This window comes from Monodon monoceros, unplaced genomic scaffold, assembly GCF_005190385.1.
Source record: "Monodon monoceros isolate NGI ecotype Baffin Bay Population unplaced genomic scaffold, NGI_Narwhal_1 Super_Scaffold_5, whole genome shotgun sequence".
Lineage (NCBI taxonomy): Eukaryota > Metazoa > Chordata > Mammalia > Artiodactyla > Monodontidae > Monodon > Monodon monoceros.
In genome coordinates this window covers 95,948,264-95,968,115 of record NW_021703782.1, presented here as the reverse complement: position 1 = coordinate 95,968,115, position 19,852 = coordinate 95,948,264, and the positions used below count along the sequence as shown (strand labels likewise).

The window sequence follows — 19,852 nt, the reverse complement described above, 5'->3', positions numbered from 1 at the left end:
GTGTGTGTGTGTGTGTGTGTGTGTGTGTGTGTGTGTGTGTGTGTGTGAGTACACACCTGTGTATGAATGAGGGTAGGGCAGGAGAGAGAAAGACAGGTGTGAGCATGGTCGGAGAGGCGGGTAGAGGGGTGGAGCTGACAGCCCTGATTCAATTGTATGTGACCCTAGGAAAATGACCTCACCTCGCTGCACCCCAGTTTTCTCACGTTCATCATCGAGGTAATAATGCCTACTTTGCAAAGTTGTTGAGAAGTGTTTGAGTTTGTTCAGGCTGCTATAGCAAAATACTGTAGACCGGGTGGCCTAAAACAGCAAGCATTTATTTCTCACCATTCTGGAGTCTGGGTAGTCCAAGATCAAGGCACTGACAGATTCAGTATCTGGTGGAATCTCACTTCCTGGCTCATAGATGGCACTTTCTCCCCATGTCCTCACGTGGCAGAAGGGACAAGTAGCTCTCTGGCGCCTCTCTTATAAGGGTGCTCATCTCAGTCATCAGGGATCCACCCTCATGACCTAAGTACCTCCTAAAGGCCCCACCTTCAAATACCATCACATTGGGGGTTAAGTGTCAACGTATGAATTTGGAGGGAACACAAACGTTCAGTCTGTAGTGAGCAGGTTAGAAACAAATCCTCCAGAGCATCTAACACATGGTATGCATTCAATAAAGGGTAGTTACTGTTATTAATGTGGGGATCCCTCTGGGACATTCAACCAGCACTTGTGTTTTCAGTGACTCAACCTTCATTTTTCAGCATTTCATTTAGGGGGAAACCAAAACATCCCTAGCATATTTTTGCATAGTTTTTTAAGAACACAGAGTTAGACTGTTCAACGTCCAGCTTACTAGCTCTGTGAACTTAATTAACCTCTTTGTACCTCTGTTCTCTCCTTCAAAAAAAAATAAAAATAAAAATTAGAATAAGGGTTCTTACCTTTCAGGATTGTTGTGAGTATGAAATGAGATATGTGCAAAGCCCTTAGAATGATGTCTAGCACATTGTAAGCAATCAATAGTTATTAGCTTTACAAATGATCCTGCTGTTTTGATCCTAGCTATCTAGGGAAGAAGGGGCAAGATGGGTAGGGAGGCAGCGATGAGTGAGGCAATGATGCAGGCCTCACAGGAGGGAGATTGCAGTCCCACAGCTGAATGCATTGTTCGCACCCCGCACCCCGTCATTTCCATTCAGCTAGGAGGCACTCGTTCATTCACTGAATAAGCACTTATTAAGCCCCTAGTGTGCTTCAGCCACTGTGTCAGGGCTGGATGCATAGAAGTGAATAAGACAGACATGGTCCTTGTCCTACAGTGCCCTTGGTCCAGTGAAAGAGACAGCGAGTGACCAGGACCACAAGTCCAGTGTGAAAATGTTAGGATAGGGTGGTGTGTGAACTCAGGGAAGGGGCATCGAACCCGCAAATGAAGGGAGAGCCATTGACATAATTCTGGAAGAAAACCCCACAAAACTGGAGTGTGGTAGGCAGAATAACGGTCCCCAATATGTCCACATTTTAATCCGTGGAATAAATTATCTTACATGGAAAAGGGAGATTAAAGATGCAGGTACAAATGAGGTTGCCCATAGTTGATCTTGAAACAAAGAGATTATCCTGGATTATCCAGGTGGGCCCAGTGTAATCCCAAACGTCCTTAAAGTGGAAGAGGGAGGCGAGAGAGGAGCTCAGAGCCGTGTGATTCCAGAAGGATTTGACTTGTCTTGGCTAGCTTTGAAGACGGAGCCAAGGAATGTGGGCAGCCTCAGAAAGCTGAAAAAGGCAAGGAGATGGATTCTCATCTAGAGCCGCCAGGCGGTGTGCAACCCGGCTGACACCTTGGCTTTAGCCCAGAAACCCATGTCAGACCTCTGGCTTACAGAGCTCTAAGATAAGAAGTTTATGTCATTCTAAGGCATTAAGGTTGCAGTGGTTTGTTATGGCAGCAACAGAACACCGATACACGGAGCCAGTGATATCTTTGAGTTAGGACTGTCCTTCTAGAAAATCACTCTGGCCGCAGGATGGTGAACAGGTCTGAGGGGCAAGGCCGGATGCAGAGAGCGCAGTTAACAGGCTGTTGCCATAGGCCCTGGGAGAGGGGATGATGGCTTAAACCAGAAGAGACAGCTGTTATGTGCTGTGTCTGTACCAGATCCTGGAATCCGAGGGGAATCAGCCGAATAGATCCCTACAACCGAGACCTACAGGGCCTGGGATGGAGACAGACATGCAGCGAACAGCCATCCCTGGCAGCACTACCCAACTTATCCCAGGACTCTTCTTCTACTCCCCGCCACACGCAGTTATGATGGAGACCAACAGGTTCTACCTCCTGAGTCTCGCTCAAACCTGTGCCTCTCACCTATATTCTGCCATCCAGCTACTCCATGATGTCTTGGCTGGGTTGCTGCAAAACCTCGTACCTGGTCTCCCTCACCCCAGCCTTGTTCCTTTCCCAGCCCATCCTCCACCCTGTATCCAGGCCTTCTTTCTAAAGCTCCAATCAGATGGCATCACTGTCTTGCTTAAAACCTATAATGGGTCTCCTTGCCCTCAGAATAAAGCGCACATTCCTTAGCATCATTTAGCAGACACACACACACGCGCACACACACACACACACACACACACACACACACACACCTTTGGACTTGGCACATGCTATTACTTCTGCCTGGACCTCACCCCCGCCTCCCTTCCTCACTCTCTCCCTGGATAACCCCTCCCAATCGGTCAAGACTCACCTCCTCCAGGGAGCCTTCCTGACCTCCCCAGTCTGTGTTAAGTGCCCCTCCCTGGGTCTCTGAACCTCCTCTATGAATCTTAAACTACCACATTAACCTATAACCGCGTCTTTAAATAGTTAAGGGTTCAAACATTTTTTTCACTGCAACTCAGTTATGCAAAACACTGTAGTCTTCTTAATTTTCTACAGCCGATATAATATTTCCCTCAAGTTTTCATTCCACTGATAGCAAAAAAAGTAGTTCAACTTGCCAGTTAAGGATACAGAACATACTCTTTAGGGTAACTGTTTAGTCTGTTCAAAGTTGAACTCCTCAACAGCCAACCCTGTCTTTCCCTTACCAGGCAGTCTCCCCGACCTCTGCTTGGCCTCAGGGTGCAGATGGGGGCTGGGAAGAATGTGGTCTACTGGATCCTTGCTGGCGTTCACTATGTGATTTCCTGTGTGAGCTAGGCTCTCAGCCCTTGCACTGGCTTCCATTGTGATATGGATGGTCTTGGGCATTTCTTTTGAGAGGGGCTACATATTGGAGTCCACTGCCAAGTCCACAGTCACAAAGTCCCCACCCTCTATGGGACCCTTGTTCTAATCTCAGGCCTCCTTCCCCATCCCCACTTCCTTGGGAACAGGAGGCTTCTGCCAAGAAGTCTTGTCATCTTTATTCTCTCTACCCTGCAGGGGCAGGACGTGGGGGGCCAACTTCTGCTGGCCTCTTGCTCACCTACTGATACCTCTCATGGGACCTTCTGTTAGCTTTTCAGAGAAAGGGGCTCACAACCCCCCCCAGATTATACCCTGATCTAGGGGAGCAAAGCCCGTCGTTCCTGCTCACCCCCATCCTCCTTGGATTTTCCCCAAACCCTTGTTGGTATTTAAACATTTGTTGGTACCGCCCTCAAGGCTGGGGTGAGTAGGGAGGGGATGTTGACTTCCAAGAAGCCCAGAAAGAGGGTTGGTGACTCTCAAGCCTGAACTCTTGGCCTCTTGGTCTTCTGGGCAATTCCTCCCAGAACTAGTGGCAGAAAAAAAGCGTTTTCACCTTCCTTTTTCTGTCCTGTGGGAACTCCCCTGAGGTCATAGCCTGTACCAACTGTCCATTAAAATAAGATATTATGATCTGGGTTGGCCAGGCCTGCCTTTGATATATAAGGGACCTTCACTCCCAGCACAGGTTGGCTTTCAAAACTATTGTGTAGCTCAAGTCACTACAAAGTCAGCTTTGAGATCTAGCCCAAAGCTGAGTGATGGCTCCCTTTCTCTTCTAGAAGGTATGTGCTCTTCTATCTAAGGACAAATGCCTTTGATTTAGACCAATATGACTCATAGGGAATGAAAAAGTCTTCATTTTAACATTTTCAGCACCATCATCCACCTTGCACACATTTTCACACAATTTATAATATGTGTCTTACGCTAGGCTGTGAGCACCTTGAGAATGAGGAATGTCTATCTTATCATTGTTTTCCCAATGCCTGGGACACAGTAGTGAAAATTTGTTGAATGAATGAAATGAAAGGTTGAATGAAAGAGTGACTAAATTCAGGGTGCTTGAACAAAAAGACTTGCATGAAGACTCCTAATTAAGAAGCAAATCACACGAGAACAGTTAGAAACAGAGTTTCTAACTGTACCCAAGAAGGGCAGGGCTTGGGGCGGGCGTGGTTACTCACCACTAGACCCTATGAGTCCAGCACCTACAGCATGGCTACAAAATCTAGCCCAGTGCATCTCAGTCTGGGCTTCAGAGAAACAAAGATTTTGTACCAGCCGCCCACCCCTCCCGGTTCCAGAGGTAGGGAGTGGCTTGCCAAAACCACCCAGAAAGGCACTGACAGAGTCAAGATGAGGGCAGGGACCCAACTCCTTGATCACAGAGGAAACCACATCTCAGTCAAAGTTGCCTCTCACTTGGCAGAAAGGCTTAGTTTAGCTGGAGGCGAAGGGTGGGTCATGGTTCAAGCCAGGGGAGGTGTCCTCATTGGTATTGGGCTTTTTTCATGGCACCCTCTCAGGAGGCTGCGGGCAGCCTAGGGAGAGCCAGGGAGAGCGGCCCCCTCCCTGCGGACTCGACAACGCGCAGGCCAAGACTCCTATAGTCTTCCCTTGACTGAGGAAAGGCTGTGGACAGTGCTGACTGGCTCCGGGATGATTTACTTCTCGGAAATACCTCAATTTAAACGCTAATTTCCCCAGAACTGAGGGGTGATCGGCTCTTGCATGCTGGTGGCTGTGTATTAGTGTATCCAAAACACTCACACGTATTCTTGAATGGGGACAGGCGGGAGGGAGAACCTTGGGAAGGGTCGGGGGAGCCAGGATGGCCAAGGAGCCCAGCTTCCCTCGCTTGTCGACAAGTTCCTGCCAGCATGGCTGATGACAGGGAAGCTACGCAACGGACTTGCTCCGGGGAAAGGCTCCCTATAGGTTTGTGTCGCTTGGAGGTCATATGCAGGGGGCATGGGAGGTGAAGAAGCCTGCCCCTACTCTGTACACAACTGAACAGATTCTTGGGGGGCTTGTGCTGTAGGAGGCCCCGGGCTGGGCTCTCAAAGGAATCCAGGATCTGGTATGGGGTTTAGGAAAAGGAACTAGCACTAAGGATAACTAGGGGGCAGTTCCCTGGTGGTCCAGCGGTTGCGACTCCGCACTTCACTGCTGAGGGCCCGTGTTCAGTCCCTGGTCGGGGAACTAAGATCCTGCAAGCCGTGTGGTGTGGCCAGAAAAAAAAAAAGCTAACTCTATATGGATCCTCTTCCTCAACCCTTGAAGTTCAACTCATTACTCCCATTTTACAGATGACATTAGGAAGGCTGAATAAAGTGTAAGTGACCTCTCCAAGGTCACACAGCCAGAATCTGGATCCATATCTGTATGATTTCTGAGCCCATGCCCTTTCCACCACCAGATCCCAAGGTAACTGCTGGAATTTGCTCACAAACAAGAGGCGTGAGAGAGAAGTGACAAGAAAGATTTATTCCAAGTGGGGAAAACTGACATGGTTTCTTGGAAGGGGTGGTTTTTCGACTGGTCCTCCTGTTTCATCCTAGCCTTCCTCACCCCCCACCCCATCCCCTGCACCTCCCCGATGTGAATGCACACGTGTGTTCACGTGCTCACCAAGAGTGGGAGTTCCGGCCAGCCTCTGCTGAGTGAGATCACTTTTTCCCATCTGGTGCCCGCTAGCTCTGTGGCCCTGGCCCCTATCTGAGCTCCATGGGAGCCAGGGTTTCTGCATATTAGGAAGTTAGAGGAAGAAAAAGTAGGGTTTTGAAGCTTCTTATGGAAAGGCTGGCATTTTAGACTAAAATCCCCAACATCCCTTGGAAACTAAAGCATTTGGGTACCCTGTAACAAAACATCAGAAAGGACTCCACGTAGGTCATACACACATTACTTTTGTCTCTGGGTTTCCTTCCTTTGCTTCCGCAACAAACGTTCATTGAGCACCTACTTTGTATGCAGTTGACACTGGGCTCGGCCCTGGGAAAGGCGGCAGCAAATGGGACAGGCATCGTCTTGGCCCCCGTGGAGCTCACAGTCTAGTGGGAGAGTAGATATCCATCAAGGTCCCGAAGAGCACATCTGGGTTAGGAACTATGAAGCTCTTCCTAGAAGAAAAGAGCAAGATGCTATGAGAGGGTGTAACAGGAGAACTGACCTTGGGAAGGTTTCTGAAGGGCAGAGGAATAATGTGTGGTCTGAGTGACAAGTAGGAGTTGGCCTGCTGCAGGGGGCTGGGGGCCAAGAGCTTTCCAGAGAGAGGGCAAATCCTAAGCCGAGCCTTTGTAGGAAGTGAGTATGCCCCATCAGAGGAACTTACGGCCAATCAGTGCAGCTGGACCACGGGCAGGGGCAGTGGTTCATGAAACAAGGCAGAAGGAGTAGGCAGGGGCTAGATGGTGGAGGCCTTGAGACCTTCACACAGTGCCTGCGTTCTCCACCAGGGGCACCTCCTCTGAATTCCCACTGCCGTTCCCCTAGCGTGCATGGGAGACCCCAAAACACATTTGTGGAATGAAAGAGACCTCCCACTCCCAGAGTTCTCCTGAGTCCCCGGAACCCAGGATCTGCTACTTTAAAAATCTTATGAATTGTTTCCATATAATGTCAATTGAGATTGAACTGTTTTCATGGATATTTGCGGGGGGAGATGTTTGTCCAAAGAAACAGTAGCCCTGTCGCCGTTAGAGACACAACTTATGCAGACCCGCACACACACAGATATGCACGTACAGTGATATCCCTGGGCTCGGAAGCACACCCCTCCCTGGCCTGGTCTCAGGTTATCCTGGTGATCAGGAGCACGGGCTCTGGATTGATCCAGTGAATGTGTGCTTACTGAGTACCAGGTTCTCAGCTAGGAGCCCCATTACCACTTCCTAACTGTGGACCTCAGTTGGACAAGTTCCTTAACCTCTCTGAGGATCCATGTCTTCATCTGTAAAATGGGAATAATAATAGTAGTTATAGAATTCTCACGTGGTGAAAATGACATACACATTCACATGTATCTTGACACGCTACCTAGGACATAGCTGATGATCGACAAATAGGATCAATAAACAAATATTACTTACTCTTCTTCCTATCTGCCTCTTATTAGGATTCGTTAGTTGCCTGGTAGTTTATACTACACGCACACCCACGTACACACGAGCTCTGAGAATCTGGATTTGTTTTCGAGCCAACTGAGTTTCAGCCAGCACCCTGCCATCCCCCCCCATCACCTCCCCCAGGTGGGTGGATTCTGAAGTTGCTGTCTGGGTTCTGCCTGAGGTTCTCGGCCCAGTGGCACCTTCCCAGCTCTGCTCTTCTCATCCTGTTTTGCCTCCCGGGAGAGCTGACTAATGCAAAGGCCCTGGACGCCCTCTGCTGGCAGAGGCCATGCAGGACTTGTGGCCATCGCCCAGGCAGCCGCGAAGGGGCCCAGTCCTGAGGGGCCATCATTGGTCCTTGGTCTTTGCTGCAGCTGTCTTGTCATTCCCTGCTCCACCCCTGCCTCCCTCCCTCCCCGCTCTCCGCACTGGCCTGTGAACTCCCACCCTTCCATGGTCTCCCACCTTCTCACGCTCTTCCTTGAGACCCTCGCTGCGTCCTGCGAAAACCTTCCTCCGAGAAGGGGAGTGTGCGCTGGCCCCCTGCCCTCCTGAGGTCAGATTGAGGTCAGATTTGCCCAGAGTCAAGCCCAGCTTAAATAGAAGGCAGAAGGATTAGAGGAGAGGAACGTGGGGCTGGCGAGGATGTCCCTGTCCCCCTCCTCTGCGATTATAAACGCATAGCCAGAGATGTGAAGTCGTGACCCTGGGTGGTAAAGTGAAAAGTGACGAGCTTGCCTTCAGATCCCTCTTCCCAAATGCACTTGGTGTGTAAGTCCAGGGAGGTCCGTTCACGTCTCAGAGCCTCCATTTCCCCATCAGTCAAGAGGGGGTGTAATCGCACTCATCTCACAACATTGGAGTGAGGGTCGTGAAGTCACCTGGAGAGCAGAGCCCCTCGTATGCGGTCAAATTACAATGAGTAACAGACTCCTTCTTTAGGCTGCAGCCTGTCTGGGCTCAGTGCACCCAGGGGTGTTACGGCTCTTCCAGCTTTGACAGCCTGTGACTGTCACAGGCAGCGTCTTCAGTGCCCCGCACCTGTGCAGTGATGTGGAGTGTGGGCTTTGGGGCCAGACCACCTGAGATCTCCCGCTTCCCGGCTGTGCGGTTTTAAGTAGTTACATAACTGCTTTGTGCTTCTGCTTTTCCACCTCCCAACTAGGGGTCTTAAGGGCACCTAATTCATATGGTTGGGTGAGAACTAATGTGAAGTACTTGGAACATCGCCTGGTGCATAGGAGGTACTCAACAGTTTTTGCCATCATTGTTATTGTGATTTCACTAAGGCAGGCTGAAGAGCGCTTAGGATCCCCATTTTACAGATGAGAAAACTGAGGTTTGAGTGGTTTGCTCCAGGTTTCACAGCTAGGATGCTGTGTGGGCAGATCAGGAACTCAATCTTCAGAGCCATCTCAGTCTTGCCCTCTCCTATTCATAAAACAAGTGCTTGGGTCTCGTGGGGAAGGGACCTTTAGCCAAAAGCCTCCAGCCCATCCAGATCCCTGATAGCTGGCCCTACTGACTGTTCTGTATGGCTGATCCATTGTCTCCCCCACCCAGCTGGGAAGATCTAAAGGACAAAGGGAGAAGCCAGTCTATCTCTGGATCCTGAGTACGTAGCTCAGGGCTCCACCCCGAGTGTGTGCTCAGCGCATGTTAGTTGAATGACTAGGGCAGGGGGACAGTCTCCACCTCATTGTATGTCTAAGGGAAGGTCTGTATCACAAGAGGCCACCTCATGAGGGGGACAGGAAGAAACTTAGTTCCTTAGGCCCTGGTGGGTGTTACATGCTACTTGGGGGCACTTCCATGACCCCTGGCAGGTTTTCTTTTTCTATTCACACGGCTGACCCACATGTCCAAGTTTGCAGACAAATCAAAGGCCAGCCACAAACACCTAGGTGGAACCCACGACAACAGGCACACGTGTAGACATAAGCAAGTACGGCTCTGCAGACAAACACAGGCACAGCCATGATGCACACAGTAGCATGCTTCACGGTACAAGTGTGGGCCTAGAAACTCAGCGTCGTGCTCATGCATGCCCAGCAGACAGTCCAAGGCCCGGCCGCTTACCTCACCAGATGTGCAGTCAGAGAGACCAGGTTCCAATCCCAAATTTACCACCTCTTAACTCTGAACCTCATTTTTCCTTTCGTGTAAAATGAAGATAATGATAACTGTCTTGTGGGTCACTGTGAAGATTAAATGATTAAATGGAGGCAGAGTGCTCAGCGGGATCCTAGCCAATTAAGGATTCAATCAGTGATTGTCAAAGATGACACTGATGATGACGGAGATGCTGGTGATGTTGAAGATGGAGACAGTGGGTCCTCCCCTGGATTCTGACCTGCTCAGGGCTCGGACACCGAGAAGGTGTTCACTAAATGAATGACTAGAGGGTGAGCTTTGAAGGTGCCTGGGGTGGAGTGCATGGGGACGTGCAGTAGAGAAAGGAAGGTGACCCAGGTCACAATGCTTGCTTGGCTGCCTTGGAACTGCCCGAGATCCAGGCTTCAAAGGCATTGCTTTGGCATCACAGATTTTTGTTTGCCTCTTTCTGATTTTCATTTCAAGGTTGCCCATTCCAGGTGGCAAAATGAAGCGATAAACCTCCCCTTCCCTTTGTTCTTCAATTCCCCCTCCTCCTCTCCAGATTGTAGTTAGTGTCTCTAACTCTGAGGATTTCTGAATAAGAAGGGACCTCAAAAGTCAGATCTGAATACAGAAATGCCCTGGATACCGTCCATGCCAAGTGGCTATCAAGTTTCCTACTTGCATACTCCCAGCTACAGCAAGCTACCACCTCGCAGTGGCAGGCTGTTCCATTTTCAGGCAGGTCTGTTGTCTGGAAGGTTGAAGCCTGTCTCCCTGCAATGCACTATCACCTCATCCCCCACACCTTAAGACTACCTTTGTTCAGGGTTCAGTGCCCCGAGGGCACCCCGAGGCTTGTCTTCTGTTTCCTGGAGTGGCCCTGCAGAGAAGCGACAGAGGTACCTGAAGAATTTAGGGCAAGAAAGAGCACTAGCCTAGGAGTGGGGAGATCTGGTTTTGAGTCTAACCCGTTGGTTGTCTGTGAGAAATTTGCTCCCCTTCTCCCGGCCTCAGTTTCCCCATCTCTAAAAGGAGGAGTTTGATCCAAAGGATCTCTTAGGATCCTTCCACTTTAGCACTCCAACACCCATTCTTTCAAGCCTTCCTTTCTCCAGCTCAGTCTCACCCGCTCTTTCTTCAAGCACTCCGCACTCTCCTCAGTTCCCTCGCATCCTGGCTCACCGTTGTCACCGCTTACGTAAAGGGACATTTAGCAGCCAAAGAGACAGTTTATAGAATATCAGACTGTGTCTTAGGAAGTTGGCAGCTTTCTCCCATTAAGTGTTTAAAACTACCCTGAGATCTGACTTTCATGGAAAAGGAAACTGAGGTTCTGAGTGGACCAGGAACTTGCTCAAGATCACGCAGCTAGTAAGTGGTGGGCCAGGACTGAAGCCCCAGCCTGCCGGATTCTGGAACCCGTCCTTAGCACCATGGCCTCAGGGCTGGGACTCAGGGAGCCAGAGGCATCCCACCAAGGCCGTTCACCGGCTCACGAGTCAGTCTCTTCTGTGACTACGAGCTCCCTGCCCTCCTTCCCAGCAGCACCTGCAGCCTCCACTTCCTCCATCTGGCAGCCTCTCTGCTCCTCTCCACAGGGAGAACAACTTCATCAAGGACTTTCCTCAGCTGGCCGACGGGCTGTCGGTGATCCCGCTGCCGGTGGAGGAGCAGTGCCGGGGGGTCCTCTCCGAGCCCCTCCCAGACCTCCAGCTGCTCACCGGTAAGACACACATGCTGGACCCCTCCCCAGCCTCCCTGACCACACACCTGCTCTCCAGTCCATCTCAGCTCTCAGCACGTCCAGGATGGGCCCTGCCAAGCCTCTGTGTTCGTGAGGGATGGGATGGGAAAGGGACCTACCTACCATTTCTTGGACTCATGGACTGTGCAGAGCTAGGGGCTTCCCTGAGACTCCAAGCTCTGAGCCGAGGCCGGATTTACTCTCTTAGCAAACTTCAAGTACACAGTGCAGTATTATTAACTATAGTCACCGGGCTGCACGCTAGACCCCAAAACCGCACTCATCCGGCGTAACTGAACCTCTGTACCCTTTACCCAACATCTCCTCATTTTTCCTGCCTCCAGCCATCCTACTCTCTGCTTTTATGAGTCCAACGTTTTTCGATTCCACATAAAAGTGAGATCATGCAGTTCATTTTTAAGTCGTTTTAAAATAAAATAAGTGGACCTCCCCCATCCCCACCCCAACCAGGAGCCTCTCTCAGTTGACAGCATCTCAGCTACACAAGCTGTTTTTGAATGTGGGCACTGGGCCATCCTGGGGGGGTGGGTATCATTCCTCTCGTGTTATAGGTGAGGAATCTAGACTCAGAGAGGTGAAGGGACCGATCAAGGTCACACAGTAAATCCGCCAGGACTAGAACCGGGTGCCATGGCTCCAGGTCTTCTGCCCTTTTCACTCCACTCTGCAGTCCGTCCCCCAACCCCCAAGCTCCGTCTCTCCCCTACTGAGAAGCCCTCTTTTGCAGGCTCTCCTGAGGCTTGTATTTTCTGTGCCACTGCGGGATGCCCATGTGTTCCACCTCATCTTCTCCCAGTTCCTCTCTTGCCCTTTTGGGGGACTTTCCCAAGATGTAAGGACCCTGGCTCTGCTTTTGTGATACAGTACATTGTGGTTCTGCATTAGTGGTACAAACTCTAGGATTATTTGTTTTGATTTGGGGATCCTTGGAGGTGTCCTCATAAAGGAACTGTTACATTTTAAGAGTTATTATTTTTTGGGTTTTTTTACTTACCAGAAAAAATACCCCCCCAATCCCGGGGCTTCATTTTACCCCTAATCCTTTGGTAGGGATCTAGGATAGAGTCAGGTAAGATGGGGGTCAGAGACTGAGTAGGACTGGGGATGGGTTTTTGGTCAGGAATAGTATGCAAGGAAGTGAGTGAGTCAGTAAATAGGTATTTATTGAGAGCCTACTATATGTCAGGCTCTGTTTTGTCTCTGCAGGAGTGGGAATAATACAGACCATGGCCTCGACCTCAAGAAGCTGACATTTCACTGAAGGGGCTTATATTTCAAGCTGGAATCCAGGAGGGACCAGGGATGGGGAAAGCGAGGGAGGCAGTGATGATGACTTATGGGGGTGGCCCAGGGATGGGGTGAGGGGCAGGGAAGATGGTTTGGTAAATTTCTTGATAATCAGGTAGCAGCGTTGTTTTGCTTTGTTTTGTTTCCTCTTGGACACCATTCCACCACGTGCATCAGTGGTCTGCATCAGAATATCTGCCTCCCTCTGTTGGGGACGGCCCCTCCAAGCCTGCTCTGAATTAGGGCAAGCAATCAGAGACGGGGCAGAGGCTGCCTGGGCGCTGGTGTCTAGTCTTCCTGTACAGACTGTTTTCTTTGCCCTGACTCAAAACACGGCCCTCTCCTCCTCTCCCACCCTCTCTCCTTCTCTCCCCGGTGTCTGCAGAGGAAGGAAAGGACAGGCAGAGCAGATAAACAGAGAGGACGTATTTGTAACAAAACAACCTCCCTCCAGTGGACATATCTTTGGGGATCATGAATATTTTACTTTAAAATGAAAAGAAAGCCTCTAAGAAATTATATTATTCGTGAGGCTAAGGGGGGAAAAAAAGTTGATAGTAATGGACAACTTTAATACTGCAGTAATGTCCAGGAAGAAATCATTTGTTCCAGTGAGATTCTCATTTGCATCTTGGTATCAAATGTCTCTTTAAGTGCCTCCTCACCAGGGGACAAGGGAAAAGGACAGAAAATGTGCCTGCCATTTGCAGAGGATACACAACAATAACAGTAACTGCTGACGTGACTAGCATTTCTTTTTCACGTATTTTTTCCTGATTATAAAAAAGAGAGTCTGCAGCGCTTAGAGTACAAAATTTAGAAAATGGAGATGAATATAAATCAGAAAACAAGGATCTTTCACACATCCACCACACTAAGTTAACCACTTGCTAACATTTTGTTGTGTTTTTTTTTTTTCTTTGTGTATGTTTTGTCTACACTTGTGTTTCACACAATGCATTCTATGGAACATGAGTTCCAGTGAAACCTAAAAACGGGGCTCCTTGGTCAAAAATGTTTGCAAAATGTTGTGCACTATTGTCATGTACCTTTAAAATGCATTAATTTATTCAAGGTGCTGAGAAATTATACAGCTTTTTTTTTTTTAATCTTTTTTAACTTTGGTTAGCCAGTGTTTCTTGGTCTTGTTTGAAATGGTAACCTTTTATGTGTACGCACAGGTATTTTATGAGATACCAAAGGACATCTTATGTTTCCATGTTAGGAAACAGTCTGTAGAGGGTGAACAAACATAAATCGTCAGATAGTAAATGTGTTAGGCTTTGCACGTGGTCTCTGTCACAACTGCTCAACTCTGCTGTCATCGTGCAAAAGTAGTCCTAGGCCGTACGTGATGAATGGGCTGTGGTTCTCTGGCCCCCAGTCCACACGTAGGACATTTCAAGATTACCAAAGGACTTCCACCGCTATTAATTTATTTGAGTCTCACAATACGCTTGTGAAATAAGATCAGCCCAGGTAGCCATGGTATCAGATGGGGAAACTGAGGCACCGTGTATCTAGCACCCCATGGCAAATCGCCACCAGAGTTAGTGGAACCGTAAACCCATTCTTGCTTGTAGGGTAAAGGGGGCCATGTGAGCTGTAGAGCAGAGAGAAAAGGCGGGGTTGGGGCTGAGGTCAGAGGCCAGGAAGGAAGAGGCCTGGAGGTGGAGTCCAGATAAAACTGCCAACCCCAGAGAGAGCCCTCACTCTAGGGCCGAGCCTCTGTCCACTTAGAAGAGGTGGCTGTTACCCAGAGCCCAGGGCTGCAGGGTGGGCTTGTAGGGTGAGGCCTCTAAGTGCTGGGCTCACATGAGCTTCTTCTTCCCTCCCCAGGAGACGTCAGGTATGATGAGGCCATGGGTTACCCCATGGTGCAGCAATGGCGGGTCCGCAGCAACCTGTACCGCGTGAAGCTCAGCACCATCACCCTCTCGGCAGGTGAGGACTGCCGCCCGCAGCCAGGGGACTTGGCGTGGTTCATCTCAGGTCCGCCAAGGATGCTGGCCCTGGAGATGCTGAGGGAATGAGGCCACGCCCCACCCACCTACCCACCCCACCCCACCCCACCCCCCGCCATCAACAATCTCACAGGGAGGGCAGATTGACAAGCAGGCAGGACAGTGGTGTCCACACACTGCAGCAGGTCAATGCAGTAATGGGGCCGCTGTCCATTCTGGGGAGTCAGAGAGGCTCCTGGAGGAAGGGGTGTCTGAGCAGGGTGTGGGGGATGAATAGGAGAGAGGGGCAAATGATAATCTAGGTCACACTTACATTCTCGAAGTATTTCAGGCGCGTGGATTGTATGAGTTCTTTCAGGCACTGACTCCTCTGGTTTCTCCTGGCTGATTTCTTTTCCTGCCCATTTCCTACTCAGCAGTAATGCAGTCCCTGCTCCCCTCCCCCCACCAACACACACACACACACACACACACTGCTCACACTTTGTCCACATGAACCCTGTGCTTCAGCTGGTGGGGACGGTTTGTTGTTCTCAAAATGGGACATTTTCTTTCTTGTCTCTGTGACTTTGCGCATGCTGTTTCCTCCGCCTGGATCTCCTCGCACATCCTACACTACTCGGAGATGCCTCCCCCATTATCTATACCCTTTGGAATAATTCAAGGAACTCCCTGTGCTCAACTGCCTATGTTAAAGCACTAACAAGTGCTTGATTCACATCAGAATCCTGTCTGTCTCCCCCACTAACCTGAGAACTGTGGGTAGGGCTTGGGTCTTATTTATTCCTGTACCTTACATTCCTGCACATTACTGGTGCTCCGTTTTGATGAAGGAATAAAAGATAAATGAAAACTGAAAAGTAAGGAAATGAAAACTGAAAAGATGGGGCCTGGCCTTGGGTTTTCTACCCTGACTCTTACTCATAACACTGCCACTGGGTTATTGTCCAAGTATCTTGAAATGGTGGGCGAGCTCTTTTCTCCTCTTTCAATATTGCTTTGTTCGTGAGCAACATGGAACTCTTTTAGCCTGGGTATGGGGAGGTATAAATAGTAATTATGGCTGACATCACCCAAGCGCTTTATAATGTTTCATATCTTAGGGCTTACATCAGTCTCGAGGGGAAGGCATTCTTTATCACTTTTTTTTTTCAGATAAGGAAACTGAGGGTCAGAGAGGTTAAGTAACTTGCCCAAGGTCACACAGCTAGTAAGTGGCGGAACAGGAGCAGGGCAGGGATTTGAAGGCAGTGTTGTCTGCCTGGATAAAGAGCCACAGGGCATCTCCATGGTGTTATTTACTACTTAACAGAAACCATCTCATTATTAACTCTGCTGCATTAATTACCCAGCTGCATGGGTTAACAGGTTGATGGGGAGGGGTTGTTCTAATCAAGGACCCATTCTTTGAGCCCTGTTTCTGTTTTTACCACCACCCACACCTTTACACCTGCGCTTGTGAATAACACTGCCGAGTTCCTGTTAGAACTACAAAGGTGTATCTATTTTAATTAATCAATAATGATGCTCCCGAGAACTCCCTTGTAAATCAAATGTTTGCAAATTGGAGTGCATTTTTAATGTCGAAGAAGAGCTTGCTCTTTTACATTTTAGTTTGATGTGGCACAGAATCAGTTGTTCTTATAATAATGGACGTCGGTGTGCCTGCCGTGTCCGGGATCTGTGCCGTGAACCTGGCTGACTTGTGGGTGGGGAAGGATGCATGTGCAGACTCAGAGACAAACAGGACAGACCTTCTGCTTTCAAGGTGATGCCTGTTGAAGGTGCAAAGGGTAGGTGCTCCAGATGGTGGGAAAGCTTCTTGGGGGAGGGGTGACTTCCTGGGGCCTGAAAGCATGAGTGTGACTTAGGGAGGAAGTGGAAGTCCATTCCAGGTAAATCGTGGTGTGTGTGTGTGTGTGTGTGTGTGTGTGTGTGTGTGTTGAGAGTGTGGGAGAGATATACATAAAGAAAGAATGATGGAAATCCCAGATCACACACAGGAGAAATAAGAAAACTGATTTGGCCACAGATAAAGCCTGATGTATGTAGCTCATGGGAGATGACCTTGCAGGCCTGGGATACCCAGGTAAGGTCATTGAGCTTTATCCATAGCAGGGAGGAGCCCAGAAGGTCTTAAGGCCCCTGGAAAAATAGCTTGGTGACCTGCCTGTAGGAGGAGAAAGAAGGCAGGAGGGCAGTGGTTACTGAGTGATTGCTGTGCAGGCCCCATGCCAAGCACTGAGGACTCAGGCCCCTTTGGCATAGGACTAAAGGCAATGGAACAGCAAGGAGGCCCTTGACAATGGCAGGAGAAAGGACATAACTGTTGTTTTAGGGAGGCTGAGGCAGGGACAGAAAGGGAAGTGATGTTACAGGAAGCTAAGCCAGGGATCAGATATGAGGGCACAGACTGTCTGCTGAGCCTGGGCCAGTGCAGCCCCCAGGCTCCAGCCGTGGACAGCTCAGGCCCTGGATAATTGGGTACATGGGAAGTGCGTACATCCTGGGGTGAGAAGAGAAGTGGGTTGGAATCCTAGCTCCTCTGGCTGGAGGACCAAAGGGAAATCAGCTCCAGTTTATGACCTTTGACTTGCTCATCCACTCGACAGGGCTTATTATGGTTGGGACTGCAGTGCTGGGCTGAGGTTAAATTAGACAAAGTGTCTGGAACATCTAGCAGTGTGCCTGGTACACGCTAGGTGCTCAGTAGATATCAGCTTTGATTTTTCCTGGTTGTGATGTTCAGGTCGCCAGCTATAGGCCTTCCTCTGCTGTTGATTCCCTGTCAGTCCTAGTGTCTTGTGTGTCCACCAGCGAGAGCAGTCTTTGCAAAATAAGTGAGGAAAAGCTGTGCACATTTGGCTGACACCATGGTGATGGATAAAGCACCAAATCCAGGCTTGTCATTTGCCGGCCACCAGCCTCCCAAGCCTGACCACCTCTGCGTGCTGCTCCTCTGTCCAGGCTTCACCGACGTCCTCAAGATCCTGACCAAGGAGAGCAGTCGGGAGGAGCTGCTGTCCTTCATCCAGCACTACGGCTCACACTACGTCGCGGAAGCCCTCTATGGGTCCGAGCTCACCTGCGTCATCCACTTCCCCAGCAAGAAGGTCCAGCAGCAGCTGTGGCTCCAGTATCAGAAAGGTAAGCCTGAAGGGCTTGCTGGAGGTGGTGGCCAGATGCAGTGCGGAGGTAAGGCTGCGGGGGCGATAACTGAGCTCCCTGGGAGCTAAATCCTGGCTCTGCCCCATAGAAACTGGGTGGCCTTAGGCAAGTCCCTGCCCCTCTCTGGGATTCTCGTTCACTGTGGATGGAATGAAGGGCCGTGTGATGCTTTCTCAGGAGTCTTTCAGTTCAGGCATTTCCTGAGAGCCCGGGGTGGTGTTCCGGACTCCAGAACCCTGGCCTTCTACTGCACGCTCCTTGTCTCCCACTCTCTCCCCTTGAAACAACTGCCAGGGTCGGCGGGTGGAGGAGGCTGTGGGGTGGGAGTGTGTCTCCTTGACACCTTCTTCTCTTTAGGCTCTTGAAAGAACCCAAGAAGAGCTCTGGCTCCTTTGGGAGCAATCACCTCATGTCTGGGGGACAGTTTCAAGTCTCTGCCATGGAGAGACTTTTATCCTCAGGGAGGGTCAGCAGATCTTATTTCCCTCCGATTATCAGCGATTATCAGAATTGGAATTTCCCAGATGCAGGAGACCAGTCTGTGCCACTCCCCTTGGGAAATCCATTCCCTTCCCACCTCAGTTTTCCCTTCCTGTGAAATGGGTACTTTAGCCATTCCTGTCTCCCTCCTACATTAAAGGAAAGTGGTTTATGCAGTAGCATTTGGAGAAAGATGGAACTATGGCACACATGCATTATGTATTGTAACAGGTCCATGTAGTCACAGCCCCATTTCACAGATGAGAAGATGAATCTCAGATAAGCCAACAAGTCAAGTGCCCTGCAGACACACGTAGCAGGGTGAGGATCACTTCCTGTTACCATTGTTACTATTATTATCAATTAATTTGAAAAGAAAGTCTCTCGATCGACGGAAAGGGTGAGGAGTAGTGTTAAAACGTGCTTGCACCTTCTCCATATGGACCAGCCATCCTATCTCCAAGAACCAGATCGACCGTAACTCCTAAAACCACAGAATGTGGGAGCCACAGGGACCTGACAGGTCTCACTGGGCTCAGCACTCCCATTGCGTACCTGGGAAAACTAAGGCTGAAAGGGAAGAGGAATCTTTCTCAGAGTCACACAGCTCCTCTGGATAGAGCCAAGACAGAGCGGGATGCTGCACACTCCCTGTCTAGCTCTTCTCATGCAGCCCCTCATCCCCAACTGGATGAAGCCCTTTGTCTTTTCCCGAACAATTCCCTTTGCACTCTCCACCCTGTCATGGTCTCATCCCTACCTTTCTCGTGTGTGCGACTGTTTGGGGCACCGGGGGTGGTTTATAGGCGCAGGGGAATAATTGAGTTGTCTGGGAATAGCTCCGGTTTATGGCTGTGACAACAACAGTCTTTAAGGAAGTGCATTAAATCAATAGAAGTCTCATTGTGCTACCCTATAAATAAGGTGACACATCATTAAGCAGGGCAATAAGCTTCCGGACTTTGAAGTAATACAATTAGGTTATGTTTATAAAAACCTTCGCTCACTGTGGCCACTGACCCAATTTGCCTCGTCTGGCATTTGGGGCCTGGGATGCTGCGCTAATGCTGAATCCCACCCCATCTCCACCCTCGGCTGCTTCCAGGCCTTGGACTTTTTCACTCCAGAAAATGCTATTTCTTATATACAATGGATGCATGGAATCTATGGCAAGTAAGATGGGGACGAGGGCAGACAGAATGCTGAAACAGCAGCTGGGGACCCCCTTCAAGACTCAGAGAACCTTCAAGTTTTCCACAAACTTGCTGGGTGAACTTGGTGCAGAAGCTTTTCCTTCTGGGCTTCCAGGGCAAAGGCACGTTTCTTTCTTCCCTCGTCCGTGCTCGCTCCCAGAAGAGCATAGGGATACACTGAGGCCGGCTGATCTGTGTGTGTTTCTTCCTCTCTGTCTCTACCTGATGTGACCACCTGGATGGTACGTCAAACACTGTCGTTTTACTTTTAAATTTGCAAGTGATGCTGGGGAGGAGGTGGATGAGAAGCTGGGAATTTGCCCACGAAGGACAGAAAGGACTCTGGACTCAGAGATAGTTGGTGTGTGTCCCTTCTCTCCCCAGCCACCTGTGTATCATTGACATCTATATGTCAACTGTGTGTCATTGACATCTGTGAAACCAGGGTTCACTGGGGACCAGGTCAGGATGAATCTGGGTTTGGAAGCTGATCACTCTTGGGGCAGAGCTTGTGGGAAGAAGACGGATTAGAGCAGTGTCGAAGTGGGACA

General features: G+C 49.7%; 1 protein-coding gene across 2 annotated transcripts in view; it reads left to right on the top strand.

Annotated features, from left to right (window-relative positions):
• The window catches only part of ASTN2 (astrotactin 2), a 912,698-nt gene that overhangs the window by 655,809 nt on the left and 237,037 nt on the right, over positions 1 to 19,852 (top strand). For both annotated transcript variants that reach the window (XM_029202991.1, XM_029202990.1), the window contains exons 14-16: positions 11,043 to 11,167; positions 14,336 to 14,440; positions 17,428 to 17,607. In XM_029202991.1, coding sequence (XP_029058824.1) covers positions 11,043 to 11,167; positions 14,336 to 14,440; positions 17,428 to 17,607 — 410 coding nt within the window. The remainder of the gene's footprint in view (positions 1 to 11,042; positions 11,168 to 14,335; positions 14,441 to 17,427; positions 17,608 to 19,852) is intronic.